At 32.1% G+C, this 17,095-nt stretch overlaps 1 protein-coding gene across 2 annotated transcripts in view; it reads right to left on the bottom strand.

Moving 5' to 3' along the window:
• The window catches only part of LOC140442931 (uncharacterized), a 42,543-nt gene that overhangs the window by 14,310 nt on the left and 11,138 nt on the right, over nucleotides 1–17,095 (bottom strand). For both annotated transcript variants that reach the window (XM_072533893.1, XM_072533892.1), the window contains exons 5-6: nucleotides 14,384–14,433; nucleotides 182–296 (exon numbers count right to left, since the gene is read on the bottom strand). In XM_072533893.1, the coding sequence (XP_072389994.1) occupies nucleotides 182–296; nucleotides 14,384–14,433 (165 nt within the window). The remainder of the gene's footprint in view (nucleotides 1–181; nucleotides 297–14,383; nucleotides 14,434–17,095) is intronic.

Here is a 17,095-nt window from a genome sequence, read left to right as displayed (position 1 = left end):
TTCAGTAGGAAACATCCTCCAACCCAATTGGTTTCAGCCAATCTTTCGGTAGTTCTATTTCATATAATAAATATGTTGTTAAAAAGTTTTACAAGTATATCTTAGATACCTGTAATTATCAGTTCTAAACTTCTAAAATATAGTATGGCAAAAATATTATCAGAAATTTAATAATACTTACCGTTGGCTTTCAATATTTCATTTAATTCATCCATTTGTTTTTGATTTTTAATATACAAAGGTGTTCCGTCAGCTACAGCATTACATATTCGGGTTATCCTATCTTGTCCTTTTGTCTAAAAAAATATATTCTTAAATATAAACATGATCATAATTTCTTAATCGACTATCCACGGAAAGTACTTAAATCGGTCGCTTGTCAGAGATCAACAAAAGTTTTAAAGAAATTAATTCTATTCCTTCACATTTTATGCACTGGGTAGAGGTCTAGGTAGAGCCTACAGAAAGATGCTTACCCGACAAACTAGAAAAGTGTTAAAAACACAATTATATAGAGAAATACAAAAATAAAACTCATGACTCAGCTAGAAAACCGCTCCTTGATAAACTCATTGGTCAGAGAAGAAGAGGAAGACCCCGAACAAGGTTCCTTGATAACATCGTTGAAGACATAAGATATATATATATATATATATATATATATATATATATATATATATATATATATATATATATATACATCTAGCGGTTAATGTAAGCTCCGTTCTAAAACGGTATTATACTAACTCCAGTAGAATATACACCGTGTATTTTATTATCTAAGTAGCGCTTTATGTAGACTCCGACCAACACGTAGGATTAAGTGGACTCCACAAAAGGATAAACCATTTTTGGGATCCGTATTTACGATATTGCATATACTTCTAAACTCCTGCGATGTTGCCAATAATTGTATTAGTAGTAGATTTTCAAATTTTACAGCAGATACATTCTGGAACTTGAAATTTATTTAAATATCCATCAATCTAATCATGGAGGAATTTAAGGACTATTTGGCTAATTTATGTAGTTAAATATAAATTGTTAACCGCCATATACCTTTATTTTACTTTTTAGTTTTAATAAGCAAGGCGGTAATTTATATTACTTTTATATATTTTCAAACATAAGAAAGTGTGTATTATAAACTTGGAAAAGCGAAAATTTCCGTTTTTATTAATTAGAATTTTTTATTAAAATGCATTGGCACTAAAACATTTAGTACATAAATGTACGTATATCAAATAGAGTAATCGTGTAACAGTTTCTGAAATTAGAAGCCCCTTCGGTAAGATTATAAAGTTTGTTACCACAAAAAATCTACTAGCATGCACAGAGATGAGAGAGACCTACACAGAAGAAGATTTATTTTTAGCGAATGACAGGGCCATTTATGTAGCCAACCATTGGAAATACAAAATTTAAAGCTGTTGGTGTTCCGGACACGGAAAGTAAAGTAAGTACAAAAAGAGGTGAAAGTAAAATGAAAAAAAAAAAAAAACTAAAATACTTATATAATATGTAGACCTGAAAGTACGCCGGAGGCTTTGAAATAAGAATTTACCTAAGGAATAAAATAAGAATTTACCTAATACAAAACAGATCTGAAAGAGAATAAAAAACAGATCAAAGAATTAATAGAGATAAGTACATCCTTAAGTAACATATCTCAAATCCGCCTGCAGTTTTTTTGGGTAGATCGAGTAGCTCGACAGAACTGTTGCCGGTTCCAAGCCCAAATAAAGGAGGAGGGGGTCTACAGCCAGTTTAGCACCCTACTAATAGACTTTAAAACCATACAGCTCATAGAAACAGAATTATGCCTCGGGACAGGAATGATTTCATTACGACGACTAACGGGAGAAAGAGGACAACGAATTTGTGGTAAACGAGAAATACACTTCCCATCGGTGCTTTGAACGTAAAGTCTCTACAAGAGAGCAGAAAATTACAAAAGAGCTTGTAGAAAAAAAATATAGACATGTGTGCGTTAAAAGATACAAAGAAAAAAGGAAAAGGGTCAAATTATTATAGATGACCATCTCATGATTTACAGTGGTGTTGCCAAAGAAACCAGAGCCAAAGAAGGAGTCGCTCTGTTAGTACACAAAAATTTTTTACACCAAGTATAAAAATAGTAAGTGTAAAAATTATACTGGATGTTAAACCTCTGAATGTGGTAGCAATTCACTTCCAGAGAACAACAAAGATACCACCGCAAGGGAAAACTTCTAGGAACACCTTCAGACTGTAATAAACGAGACCCCAAATGATAAATATATAATCATTATGGGTGATTTTAACGCCTGTGTTGGCAATGATTTAGTTCCAGCGATAAAACAGCGATATAACGAAAATATCAGAAATGAAAACGGAAACCTTCTAACGGACCTCTGCAGCAAAAACCAGGTATGTAATAATAATACATTTTTCCCTCACAAAGAACAATACAAATACATTTTTGAAAACAGTAGAGGACAAAGATCTATTATAGACTATATTCTGTTGAATAGAGAGCACTAACATATATGTGATAACAAAACACCGAAATACACCACAAAGATAAAAGTCGAAAGCTTACAGGATGACTCGACAAGATACCTATTCCAGAAAAGAACAACCGAAAAAAACAGAAATACATATATCACAGAAAGTGATGGAGTCGAAGAAAGCTGAACAATACTTAAGTCTAATATCTTAGCCTCGGCCAAGAAAGTTCTCGGTAAAAGAAATATAAGTAAAGTGAAGGAAAAATGTAAAGAAAACAAAAAAGTTTACCTGAAATACATGTCAACCAAAACACAAGAGGCATAACATAATTACAAGACAATTAGAAACGAAACACATGCACTTATAAGAAAATAAAAAATGGTCACTGGGAACGTTTTTCGAAAGAAATGGAACATAATTTTTCTCGTCTGCAAAAGGAAATATAGCGCTTCATCAGACGTCAAAGAACGAAGGTAAAGTAACTAATAGAACTAAAATACATAGAAAATGATACGTGGATTGACTACCTAAAAAAGCTATATACAGGAGAAGAACAAACGACGCTAGAACCGGAAACATCAGAAATTACAACATATAAAGAACTTAATATAAATGTACAGGAAGTTCGGAAAATACTTGAAAACCTGAGGAACAGAAAAGCAGCAGGTCAAGACGAGATACCAAACGAATACTGAAATATTGTGGAGCAGCAATGACAGAACAATTAACAATATTAATTAATAAAATTATAAAACACAATAAAATGCCGGAAGAATGGAGAAGGAGCGAACTAACTCTACTGTATAAAAAAGGAGATAAAAACAGACAAAAAACTACAGAGGTATAAACTTGTTAAATACTACGCTAAAACTTACAACTAAAATTTTACAAGTGCTAATTAATCACAATATAAGTTTAGCAGATGAACAACCATGTTTTTTTAGTGGTAGATCGTGTACAGATGCAAAATTCGTGATAAAGCAAATTACTGAGAAATCACTGAAGTATAATAGACCAGCATTCCTGTGTCTGATTGACCTAAAGAAAGCGTTTTACAGAGTAAGACTGAAAGATGTAATCCATCTTCTGTATAATAGAGAAGCTCTCCTAAATATTATAAAAACTATCGAAAACATCGACCAAAACAACAAAATTGAAGTCAGAATAGAGGGACAACTTACAGAACCTATAGAAATAGGCAGCAGAATAAGACAAGGGGATTCGTTGAGATTGAGCCCCATGCTCTTCAATTTGATCATGGATCAAATCATCAAAAGCGTTAACAAACGAAGAAGATACAGAATGGGAAACAAAGAAATTAAAGTACTCCGTTACGCAGATGACGCAATATTAATAGCCCAAGATGAAGATAGTCTGCAAAGATTTGTCCACAAATTTAACATAAGAGCAAAAGAATTTAATATGACAATCCCATCTCACAAAACTAAAACAATAGTAGTGAGCAAAGGAACACAGATGTAAAATAGAAATTGATAGCATTAGCAGAAACAAGACCCGACACAGCCACAACGCAAAGAATAATGGACGCGGCAGAGATGAGAGTACTGAGAAGAATTACAGGAAATACTCTGAGAAATCGAAAAGAAAATGTAACGTATAGTGTATAAATGAATGGATACAAAATAGAAAAAAAGAATGGAATAACCACATAGGTAATGGAAATAAAATACCTGGCATTATGAATTTATTATGACAATTTCATCTCAGAAAACTAAAACAATAGTAGTCAGCAAAGAACCAACTAGATGTAAAATAAAAATTGATGGCATCAGTATTGAACAAATAATGAAAATAATATACTTGAACTTTATTTTACTGTCGTTTTGAAATTTTAAACTTTCTAGTGGGTATCTTTATGTCTTTATTACCAATTGTTATTAACATGCGTTTACACAACGTTATAACGTTGTGTATTATAAAAGTATTCTATTTCTTTTTATCGTAGTAAGTCATTACTCAGACAAAATATTTTGGTGTCTTATGGTATTGGTAACTTGATTCTGTAATAAAATTCATGGCAGACGACACGCGGTTTCATAACCACTAAACATATCTATTTCTTTATTGTTTCCGTATATAAAGCGTTGTATTCCGTTGTATAAGCTTTAACTTTAATAATAATTTTATAGACCTTAATCATTTAGAAGTAAATATATATATAATTTTTTTTCTGTCACTTGGTTTAAATATAGTTCTTATTATATATATGAGCAGAAAATAACACTTATTTCAGTTCGTACGATTTGCGGTAATTTATTTAATGTTAATTTTGGAATTTCACGTTTATACTCAGTTTCTGTTGTTCCGCTTATTTATCTGAGAGATGTTACTTTTTTTTTCTTGTTATTATTTCTCTTTATAAGCAATTTTACTTGTTCATTGGTGGAATAATACCTCTATGGAAGGTTATCACTTCATTTTTTGCGTGATCGTCCGATACTTCTTCTGCCGATTCGTGACTTATCTCTTCCAATTTTGACGTCACGGGTCTCCTCCATTCTGATTATGTGATTATTCCATTCTTTTTTTCTATTTTGTGTAAATTCATTTATAAACTTTACGTTACATTTTCTTCTAATGTCTTCTTTCTGTTTGAGGTCAATGTACATTTGAAAATAAGTCGATAATTTTCCTTGAAATATTACTTTACTTGTACGTTACTCCTTGTTAAATTAAGCCTAGTTATGCCATAGTATTCCATAGTTTTATTCTTATTATTATATCATGTGTTTGTTCAAAATCTATAAATAACTAGTTTAATGTTTTTTTTTGTATTCCCAACATTTCTCATTAACTGCCTAATTGTGAATAATTGATCAATGATTTATTTCTAATTCCACACTAATAGTCTCCTATTTGATAGTTCACCTATTCACTCAATCGTTATAGGTTTATTAGAAAAAAATCTGTATATCCTAATAATAATTAATATATAGCTTATACCGCTATAGTTTGTGCAGTACATTTTATCATCCCTTTTGTGTATGGGTATGCTTTTCAGCAAGTTGGTACTTGCTCTTACTTTTAAATTGACAGGTTAGCTGTTTAACTGCCTATACTGAACTTTCTTCTTCATGTTGCAAATATATATAAAAATTAATAAAAACCACTCTGACATACCGTTGACTGAAATATTGGAGACCCTATATTATTCAATCAATGGAAATACTAAGATCACACGGGGGGAATTATGGGTTATTTCTGGTTTCGTCATAATTTACACTAGTAAGTAAGTAAGTTCGTGTAACCTTCTGGCTAAGGTCTAGTGTTAGGGTTTTCAGGTCGCGCAAGCGCCCCTAACATGACTTAACGACTACTTTCGTAGCCGGGACCGACGGCTTTACGTACCCTCCGAAGCACGGTGGCAGCGCAGTTAAATTAGAAATTGAAAATTTTGTCGGTGCCAGGATTCGAACCCGGGCCCTCCAGCTTGTTAAGCCAGTAACACAGCCACTGAGCTACGGCTGCCACATAATTTACACTGAAAATACTAACAAGAGAGTGCTCTCACTTCCACATGTTAAAATTGATATATAGTACCAACAGATGCTAGTTATATACCATCAGTACTAATAAAATGGAAACTATTAAATTAATGTCAATTTCATTTAATCAAACGTACTAACCTTAAACATGGTCATTTAAGGAAACACCTCAAAAATATTGACAAAAAATTAAAAATAGCTTAAGCGTTATACAAGTAACAGAGCAGCAAAGCTCACAGCATGAGAATATTGCCTCATACTTTTATATAGCAATTTGTTCTCACAATTTTATAGTTTTTCGAAAAATGAACTCCGATTAGAAGATTAAAACGTCAAACAAAATGTAAAAACCTATTCATATTTTGTGATACAAAATCTTCAATTTCGATATTGAATATTCTTAATAAATGTATAATCTAATATTTAAGCCTGTTTATGTTTTACAGACTTGGAAAACACTAAACAGAAAAATATTTATTCCTTTATGTACTAGGTTCTAAAAAAAGTGTACTCAAAACAAATAAATATTATCTACCAATTGTTTTATTCCAGTTTCATATGAAAGCACCAGATATTAGATATGTATTATAAATTTCGTCATAGGTGCAAATTTGAGATAAAAACCAAATGATAGAGCATATAGTGAAATATAAATATCTTAGAATAGCTGTATCGAGCGAGGATAGAATAAGGTTATTGATGAGGAAAAAAAGACCTATCGCTGAGGAAGTGAAAAAGTAATTCGCAAACGCAAATGAAATATGCATTACAATCTATCATGATACACATATATTCGTACTGCAGAAACAAGACAATTAATAAACACGTTAAGGAAATCTTAATAATAAGCAAAATTTAACTTTTAATACACAGAAGAAATAATGATATGCAGAAGAAACACAAAGTAAAAAACGTTATCCACTTATTGTACGCAAGAGAGATACCTCTAGGAAAAATCAAAACGACCGAAAATATATACCAAAATAACACAATAAAAGTAAAAGCAGAAGAAGAACCAACCGACCCTAATAAAGCTGACAATGGGATAAGACAGGGATATTTCCTGAGTCCTCTATTGTTCAACCTGATTATGGATGAAATAATAAAAAAGTAAGAACTAAAAAAAGATACCAAATGGAAGAAAAACAAATTAAAATTGCTGTGCAAACGACGCAATACTACTCTTTCAAAATGAAGATGATTTACAACGTGTGCTGCACCAATTTCATATAGCTGCCAGAAAATTTAACATGTTAATTTCCCCAAAAGAGACAAAATTCATGGATACAACAGCAAATTTACTAAGATGTTAATTGGAGCTGAAAGGTTAGATAATAGAACAAGTGATGGAGTTTAAATATCTAGCCATCACATTATCTAGCTACGGAAAGCTCAAAACTGAAGTGGAAGATCCACTGAATAGAGCAAACAGAGCCGCAGGCTGACTAAATGAAACAATATGAAGCAATCAAACTATCGGGAAAGAAACGAAAGGCAGAATTTACAAAACAGTCATCAGACCAATGACATACGCGGCAGAAACAAGACCTGACACAGAGAGAACAAAAAGGATATTAGAAACAGCAGAGATGAAAACACTTAGAAAAATTGATGGTAAGACACTATGGGACAGAGCTAGAAATACAGATATACGACGTAGATGCAAGATGGAGAAGATCAAGAACTGGTTAAGAAATAGAAGAGTAGAATGGAACGATCATATAAGCCGAATGACAACAAATAGAGTAGTAAAGACGGCAAGAGACGGTCAACCCGTAAGAAGACGATCAGTAGGAAGATCACGAAAACGATGGAACGGCAACTTACTGGAGGCACATTAAAAAATGAAAGTCATGTCTATATAAATAGAAGAAGAAGAAGAAGAAGATACACAGGATAAACATTAAAATTGCTGCAAGAAAGATAAAATAAATCAGTCATATTAATGTAGAATAGCAGAGGACAGAGTGTTTAGAGAAAATAATGAATCAGTCATATTAATGTAGAATAGTAGAGGACAGAGTATTTGTCATAGCTTTGGACAAGTGCCCAATTAAAAAAAGAACACAGGTCGTTCAAAAAAGACGGAACTCTAAAAAGAAAATAGAATAAATTTAAAAAAATAAAAGCATAAACATGTCTCCCAATTTTTTTAATATTGAAAATACATAAATAGAACATTGAATTAAAATGTAATCTTTGATAATCTGTGATAAACCCATCACCTGAACAGTGGCACCGATATATGTAGTTGAAATTGTTTACACTTATTTTAACTGTTTATTTTGTTATTATCTAGATATGAGTTGCGACCGATATCACAAACTTATTTATTTTTCACAAAGAGGCTCTTTAATACCTAAAATTATTACTATACAAATCTGATTCGAAATATCGTCAAAAAGTAATACACGGCATGTAAAATTTAAATTTTTAATAAAAAGTAAAAGATTAGGCATTACTTATGGGATTCAAAGAACGCGCGTTAAGGAAGATTGAAGTACTAATAAGATCACCGCAATCGGGCATACCCCGGGTAATGATTAATTAATTAATCGGCTAATTCTTCAGTCACCCCTTTAATATGATTTTGTCAAATTGGTCCTTGTTAGAACCAACTGTTCTAATAACATATGTCTATAACTGTTAAGGGTATATCTAGAGATCAAGAAACTTTACTTTACTTAAACTTATCAGACATATGAGCTAAACACGAATGTAACTTATCTCTGGTGCAGGAAACACATATAGGGCCTAACCTAGGGTATTTGGTATATAGCTGATCGCTGAAAACCACATCATAGATATAGACATGCTATTTCTGTCGCAAAAGAAGCAAAGAATAACTTAAAGTAAGAAAGGACAAAACCAGTCAGCCGAGAGAACCTTTTAACGATGTTGAGCTTGGATCCACCATCTACATATTTAATGAAAAATAATACAACTACCGACATTGAGGATCTGAGCACAAAGCTTATTACGAAACCTGGACCAAAAACACTCTACAATGGCTTATCCGCATGATGAACAACTGTATTCAAATTATGGAGATAGCCAAAATTTAGAGACCAGCCAAAGTTGTTACCTTGCTTAAACCTGGCAAAAAAAAGACGGGTACGAAAAATATCCGGTATCAGGGGTGGTATTTTTCAATCTAAATGCCGCTTACGACACCTTAAATTACAGAATATTTCTCCAAAAACTATATGATATCCCCTTAGATAACAAGCTCACTTACATTGTCTGCGTATGCCAACATAAGAAAATATTTTTTGTATCACTCACTGGTAAGAGTAGCAGATGAAGAACGGTCTCGCTTGGGGTAGCATAAAGGCACCTACACTGTATAACATTTACACAAACAAACGATCCATACCGGTAGATACTAGGACTTCTATTATATAGACGAGACACCTATTATTGCACAATAAAAATAAACTATGAATAAATTTTCAGCCAAAACCCCTGAAAAACTCGTGGGTGCTCCTTTAATTTCCTCAACATAGACGTTTTCAAAATAGTTTGTATCACACCGGGTCAGTCATAGATTATTGTTTAAAACTAAAAGGTAAATTGAGGACCAGAAATATTATTATTCGCAAGCTTCAGCTAAAAATGAGGCGCACGTCCTTCCGCCCTTAAAACATAGACGCTTGTACTATATGCTTGTGCTGCCGAATATACCTTGTTAGACAAATTAACCATTCTTTCTTTTTGTGCACACTACTACCCATTTTAACACAAAAATATCTATTGTAGCACTTAACCATATTTATTTTGAGATAACCTTCTATCGAGATATCACATGTAGTACACAAATAAGACCAGAACTAAAATATTAAAAAAGCTTTATACAATATATCGCAGAAGATTGAATAAAATAAAAGTAGTTTTTATTAATCAGCTGCTTACATAAAATGTACAAAGACACTCACGTAAACAAAATATATTACGAAATTTCTGTAATTAAAAAAAAACATCAAGTTCGGCATTGAACTAATAAAATTATATTAAATGAAAAAACAACATCTTTAAAAATACAGAAAAAATAAAATTTTCTATGCAAGCGAACATTCCATTCAATAATAAGCCCAAATTCTTTTGTATCTTCATACCTGTTTTTTAAAGAACCAGTTACATTTTAGTACGTAGTTATACCAGGTAATATGATATCCTCTATTACACAGTGTTATGCGTATGACATTCCACTGTCTACAAACAGTAGATAAAAATAAGGAGCGCATATAAACCGTTCAGGGTATATGTTGAAAATATACGGTATAATCGCACAGTTGCCAAACTCTTAGAGCTTAGTTAAACCGATAAACGTATGGTTCAAATATACAATGAAGAAGATCTGAACGACCCCTATAATATATACACGTGAACTAAGCGATATACATTTATGATACAGGGGTATTTACGGGCTCCAAAAATTTTTTATAAATTATTAAACTCTACATGCTGATGAATCGACTGAACCAATATTACGGAATTGTCAAGTGAGCTCCGTATATCGGTATCCACTTGACCACGGAGCTCAATTGAACCTGAATTTTAACATGGGCGGAGTTCACTTAATGCCGTAGATATATATATATATATATATATATATATATATATATATATATATATATATATATATATTAGGGATTCTACAGTATTCACTGCCTTCCCTCGCTCAACCATTTCCATCTCTCTCTGTTGTTCCATTCTCCATCGTTTAGTCCTCTCTTACTCATGGCGTCGTCTACTTCGTTCCTCCAGGATTTTCGGGGTCGTCCTCTTTTTCTAATTCCTATGGGGCTCCATTTGGTTATTCTCTTTATCCATCTGCTGTCGCTAGTTCTTCTTACATGTCCATACCACTTTAGTCTTTTTTGTTCTATATATGTTAGTATGTCTGTTTCTATTGATGTTCTTTGCTTTATTTCGTCATTACTTCTCCTATCCATTCTTGTTACTCTGCAGCATCTTCGCAGGCATTCCATCTCTGTTGCTACTATCTTACTGCTGTTTTTCTTGTTTATGATCCAATTTTCAGCCCCATATGTCATAATACTTCGCACTAATGTTTTATAAATCTGCGTTTTTGTCTTCATATTTAGGTGTCTATCCCACCATACTGAGTTAAGTTGTCGGATTGCTGTTCTTGTTTGTCCTAATCTTTGTGTAATTTCTTCCTCTGTTGTTGCCTTTTTCGTGATTATAAACCCCAGGTATTTGAATTTATCCTTTCCTTTGTCATCGTTTGTTACGTTGTCATCAATCTATAGATCTTCTATGTCTTCTTCACTTGTAGATAGGTACTCTGTTTTCGCGAGGTTAATATCTAGGCCAGCCTTGGTATATTCTTCTTGTAGTTTCTTCATCATGTAGCTGAGGTCGTCTTGGTCTTGTGCAATCACTACTTGAAGACACAAGAATAAAGACATAAGAAATATGGTAATATGTGTTTGGCAGAGAAAAGCGATGGATATAGACGACTGGTGAGAAATTCTTGAGGATGTTAAGACCCAAGCAGCGTTGCAAAGCCAGAATGGAATGATGAAGGAACTGCAAATATGTACTTAAAATCTGACTAAAGATAATAAAGTGTCTTTAATAAAAATGCCGGGTAATAAAAGTGAAAGGAAATAAACTGGTAGATTTGTTGGCTAAACAAAGCTCGAACCAAACCTTTGTAGGCCCAAAAACCTTTTGTGACATTACTTAAAATGCTACAGAGGTTTAGAAGTGGCTGATAAGGAAACAACAAAAGAAATAAAAGACCACGCCAGGAAAAAATTTAGATTAGGAAAATATCCTACATCCAACATTTATATAATATAAATGTTGATAAATACTGCTATATACATTCTATGCAATTGTAATGGGCTGGGTGGTATAAGGCAGGAATTCACTGGTTAACTGAGAATTGAACTAGAAGATTGATCTTCTATGACAATGATAAAACTCTTGGCTTTCGTTGAGGCCAAACGACTTGGAGTTTAATAAAAAAATAGGGTATAGTACAAAAGTGTTATGATCCAGTATCACAGATAAAAGCGCATCGCCTGAACTAAGAAGAAGAAAAATAGTTTCTAATTATTGGAATCTTAAGAATATTTCTTACTTGGAAACTAAATTGTTATTAGGCACTTGTTTATTATAGATTGCTATATATAGTCTAAGCGGGATCTGTTTTGGATTGGACATTTTCCATAGGAAGCTATTTTTTTGCTGAAATCACTTCAGGATGTGCCCAATATCGATAATCATGATATGCGCCAGTCGCAAACCCTGTGCTAAATTTTTTATTTAACAAAATCTGAAAAAAATTGAAAATTTCTCATTTTTTTGCTCCTATTTTCGTTTATAATTCGGAAAATATTGATCCTAGAGAAAAAATTATAAGAAGTTAAAAGTTTCGGTATTAAATTTTACACAATATTTTGTTAGCTAGAAATTGAAAATTTAATGTTTATTGTTGAAAAAATAGCAGTAATTGGAAAAGAAGAAAAGTTTTCGACTTTCTAAACTTGACCTATAAGCTCCATATTCCGCCTAGAAGAACCTTTTAATATGTTTAAAACGGACGCTAAATTTTGTTAAGATCCGTCGGATAGGTTTTGCATAATAATTTTGCAACCCAGCCTACTGAAAAAAAAATCGCAAATTTTCAAATTTATTGTAGGCCCTAAATAACACCCTCAAATTGATGCCAATTTTTTTACACATAAAAAAAGGCTTCAACTTTCAAATGCTTTTTGTAAAATTCAAATCGGTTTACTAGGAGAGTCTAGAACATTTTTTAAAGTTTTAAGCATTTTTTAGGCTTATAAACAAATTGAATAACTTTACGAGCTTTAAACATATCAATTTCAAAATTTATACACTTAAAGAACATTAAAAGACGCTTCTTTAAAAAAAAGATACATTTGGCTTACGGGTTGCCGAGATAATAAAGGTCAAAGTTGGCATACATTTGCCGTGTAACCATAAGTGATAGAGGGCTCGTTTTTAAACAAATACCCTCGTCTTGTCAAGTACTTTTTATATGAAAAGTTTTACGTAATGCGCTTTATGGCAACATCCATAAAAAAGAAAAATAAAAAACCGTTTTCGCGTAAAATGTCGCTCGGAATGCATGAGAGGTGGTGGTGGGGGACACTCACTCGAAATGTGAATCGGCGAGTTCAAAATCATAACGCGCGCAAAAAATTGCATTACCTCGGATTCTTGTTAACCAATTTTCCTCTTTTTTTATGAGTCGATGTCTCGGACGACAAGGATTTCAAATATCATATTTTTAAATACCATTTTTAATTGCAAAATTGGGAAATTTGCAATAAACAATTGTATGTTAAACAAATAATTACATTTTTTTTAATGCATTTTTCTTGAGCTTGCAATTTATACATTGAAGTAATTTGTTACTTTTAGTAAACAAATATGTATTTATAAATTGTTAATAAATAATTTAAATTGTTAAAACAAAGGCGAACGAAAAAAACGGATTTTTTTTTATAAATAAACTTTATTTTGACTCAATCCTCAATAATTTTTTAAAGTATTTTTCTTTTTTTGGAAGGACAAGAATCTTCAGGTCTGACCTTGACCTTCAATATCTCGGCAACCAGTAAGCCGAATGTATCGTTTTTTTTAAGAAACGTCTTTTAATGATCTTTAAGTGTATTAATTTTGAAATTAATATGTTTAAAGCTCGTAAAGTTATTCAATTTGTTTATAAGCCTAAAAAATGTTTAAAACTTTAAAAAAATTTCTAGGCTCTCATAGTAAACCGATTTGAATTTTACAAAAAGCGTTTGACAGTTTGAGCCTTCTTTTATATGTAAAAAAAATTGCAACTATCTGAGGGCCTTATTTAGGGCCTACTATAAATTTGAAAATTTGCGATTTTTTTCCAGTAGGCTGGATTGCAAAATTATTATGCAAACGAAATTATTAGCTAACGAAATATTGTGTAAAATTGAATAACCAAACTTTTAACTTCTTATAATTTTTTCACTAGGATCAATATTTTCCGAATTATAAACGAAAATAGGAGCAAAAAATGAGAAATTTTCAATTTTTTTCAGATTTTGTTAAATAAAAAATTTAGCACAGGGTTTGCGACTTGGGCATATATCATGATTATCGATATTGGGCACATCCTGAAGTGATTCCAGCAAAATAATAGCTTCCTATGGAAAATGTCCATTATGGTCTGAAATTCTACAGATCCCGCCTAGTCTAATAAGAAATTATTTTAAAGAGAAACTGATGTCAAATGATCTCCTTTCTTAAATCATAAAAAATAAGTTTTTCGGAGTATTATTGTATTGTTCAAGAACAAATATTTAACCTTTGAGATAAATGTCTTTATAAAAAAGTAAAAAACTTACAAAAAACACAGTAAACGTGATATGGTCAGGATTTGGTGGTGGTGGCGGACCTGTAACATAAAATATTTATTTCTGTTTGTTCTATAAATATAAAGTATATGAGGGGTATAAAAGTAAAACCCGCCAAGTCACATTTTTGTGAAATCTGCGTTTGATACGGGAATTTGTTCTGTATGTGTATATACATAAGTTCAAACATAATTTAGGTGCAAATTCCACCTTAAATTGGAGTAATTTAAACGAGAAAATACGCTTAAGCTGCAACACCTGCCTGGTCCAAAAAAATTTAGTTGCAAAGACTGCCAAGTCCGGCCTTGCTAATGGCGAAACGTTTGGGCTGACACGTGACTTAGCCATTCCTGCGAAATGGCATGTGGCAGCTTCTAACCATGTAATGTTTTTAGTGTTGTTTGGATATTATTCAAAGTAGGTTTACTTAAATTTCCTTTTGTTTTGTTGTAATGGATAACGATAATATTGGTATCTCTATAGAAAAAACGACTTCAGAATGTAGTTAGAAAAGAATTGTACAGCGTGATAAACACAAAAGGGTAGTCGATATGAAAAAAAGGTTAGCATAGAGAGGTAGATAATGTTTTACTGCATCGAACTAATCATTTTTTTTGTTTTTAGATATTCATCTAAAGGTTTGCCTGAAAAGCCAAGATATGTTCATAAAAATAAAATATTGAAGTGCAATTTATTAACTAGAAGGGATCTGCAATTTGTTCGTGAAATATATTATAAAATTCCATTAAAACTTAAACAAGATGCATTTACATTAAAATGTTGTGAGACTAAGACACCGCAGAGAAGAAGAAGATGAGCAGAGAGAGAAGTGAGCAGCACAATTTCTTAAAAACAGGTATCAATAAATTATAGATTACCAAAGCAAGGTGGCGAATGGATTAGTGTATAAAGAAGAGCCTTTATGCAAATTTTGGGCGTGAAAAAAGATAGAATTCAGAGTGTCGTAAAGTGGTTTTTTTAAGGGATTAACTACATTAGAAAAACGAGAGGGCGACCGCGTTCTAGAAAAAAATAATTAAAAAAAGTTAGCTATGAGTAATTTTATTCATCATCAGCAGTGGCGTTACAGCTCTTTATGAGCCAAAGCCTTCTTCAGAATAATCCTCCATTCGCCCCTGTCTCTGGCAACTCTTCTCCATGCTCTAATTCCGATAGACTTCAAATCATTTTCTAGGTTTTCTTGGTACCTAAGTCTCGGTCTTCCTCTTCTTCGTTGTCCGATCGGCCCTCTTCGGTCAAAAACTTTTCTGACTATGGCATCTTCCTCTCGTCTGATTACCGGGCATGCTACCTTACAACGTCAGGTTCTCCAAATCTTCTATACAACTCAAAATTGTAACACCTGCGCCACAAACCTTGTTCTTTTATGCCTCCATATATTTGTCTTAATATTTTTCTTTACTTAGAGTAATTTTATTAACTAAGAGTTTTAAATGTCTGGAATCTCATTACTGCAGGAGACAAATCAAGAAAAGAACTTATCTACCATGTGATCTTAATATAAGACAACTCTTTAAACTTTACGTCACATCAGTGGATAGCTCTCTTATGGTTAAGGAACATTATTTTCATTTATATTTTGCAACGTACTATAATATAGGTTTTGGAACACCTAATACAGACGCATGCTCTATTGGCTTAAGATATAAGGAAGAGATAAGGAAAGAAAAAGATGCGGAGCAAAAAAAAGGACTTAATGTTTTACAGCAATTACATAAACTTAAAGCAAAAGCATTTTACAAAATTCTTAACACTAACAGCAGCGAGAGAGAAGTATTTTCAATGGATTGTCAAAAAAACTTAGCTCTTTTGAAATTACCAAATCGGGGAGCTGAGGATAAAACCTCAGTATCAGAAATTATTAAACCACCATGAGCTTGGCACTTTCAATGTCAACAGTGCAAACGCTTTAGGATTTTGAAGCAAAATGATCATACAATTACAGTTCAGGGCAAAGTCCACTATAATACTTCCATCGGTGTTCCAAAGGGCTTTTGTAAGAAAGGAAAACATATTCGTTCGATTAATCCTGACAAATTTGAAGCCGGCAGAGTAAGTGACAAAAGGAATGCCCAGAGTATTGGCAAATTATTAGAAAAGCATTATGGAACTAATTGGCAATAAAATTTCGATTTGAAGGTTGATAAAGATGCCACACATTTTTTTCTGAATAATGACGAGAGTGATTCACAACTATTGACAAATGAGTTATGTGAAGAGTTTTCTCCAGAAGAAACAACTGGGATGTAAAATTTGTTGTGTTAAAAAAGTTCATTTTTATGAATTTACGTCATTTTTAATTTATAACAATAATTATATAAATATAAACAAATAAATATATTTTAAGTAATAAGAATCTAATGTTTATAATAATTTATTAAGTGAAGTTTAAAAAAACACGTTTTTTCGAAGTTTTCTGAAATTTCCAATTCAAAGTTGCTAAATTTTGTTGCAAATTCCGGCACGTCCATAAATAATACCAATGTTATACCGAAACTGCAGCTCAAATATTTTTTATTTTGTATTCTTCTAATAAAACCTTATACTAGAATACAAGTAAATCAAACAGAAAACTAAAAATATCACAGGAGTCCTCTGTAATAGTTTTTCACGTTTCTTGAAAATTTTGATAGACGTGACTTTACATTGATTTTGCTTCTATACCCCTCAATACAAAATCTA

Source organism: Diabrotica undecimpunctata, chromosome 6 (genome assembly GCF_040954645.1).
Source record: "Diabrotica undecimpunctata isolate CICGRU chromosome 6, icDiaUnde3, whole genome shotgun sequence".
Taxonomy (NCBI): Eukaryota; Metazoa; Arthropoda; class Insecta; order Coleoptera; family Chrysomelidae; genus Diabrotica; species Diabrotica undecimpunctata.
This window is presented reverse-complemented; position numbering and strand designations above follow the sequence as displayed.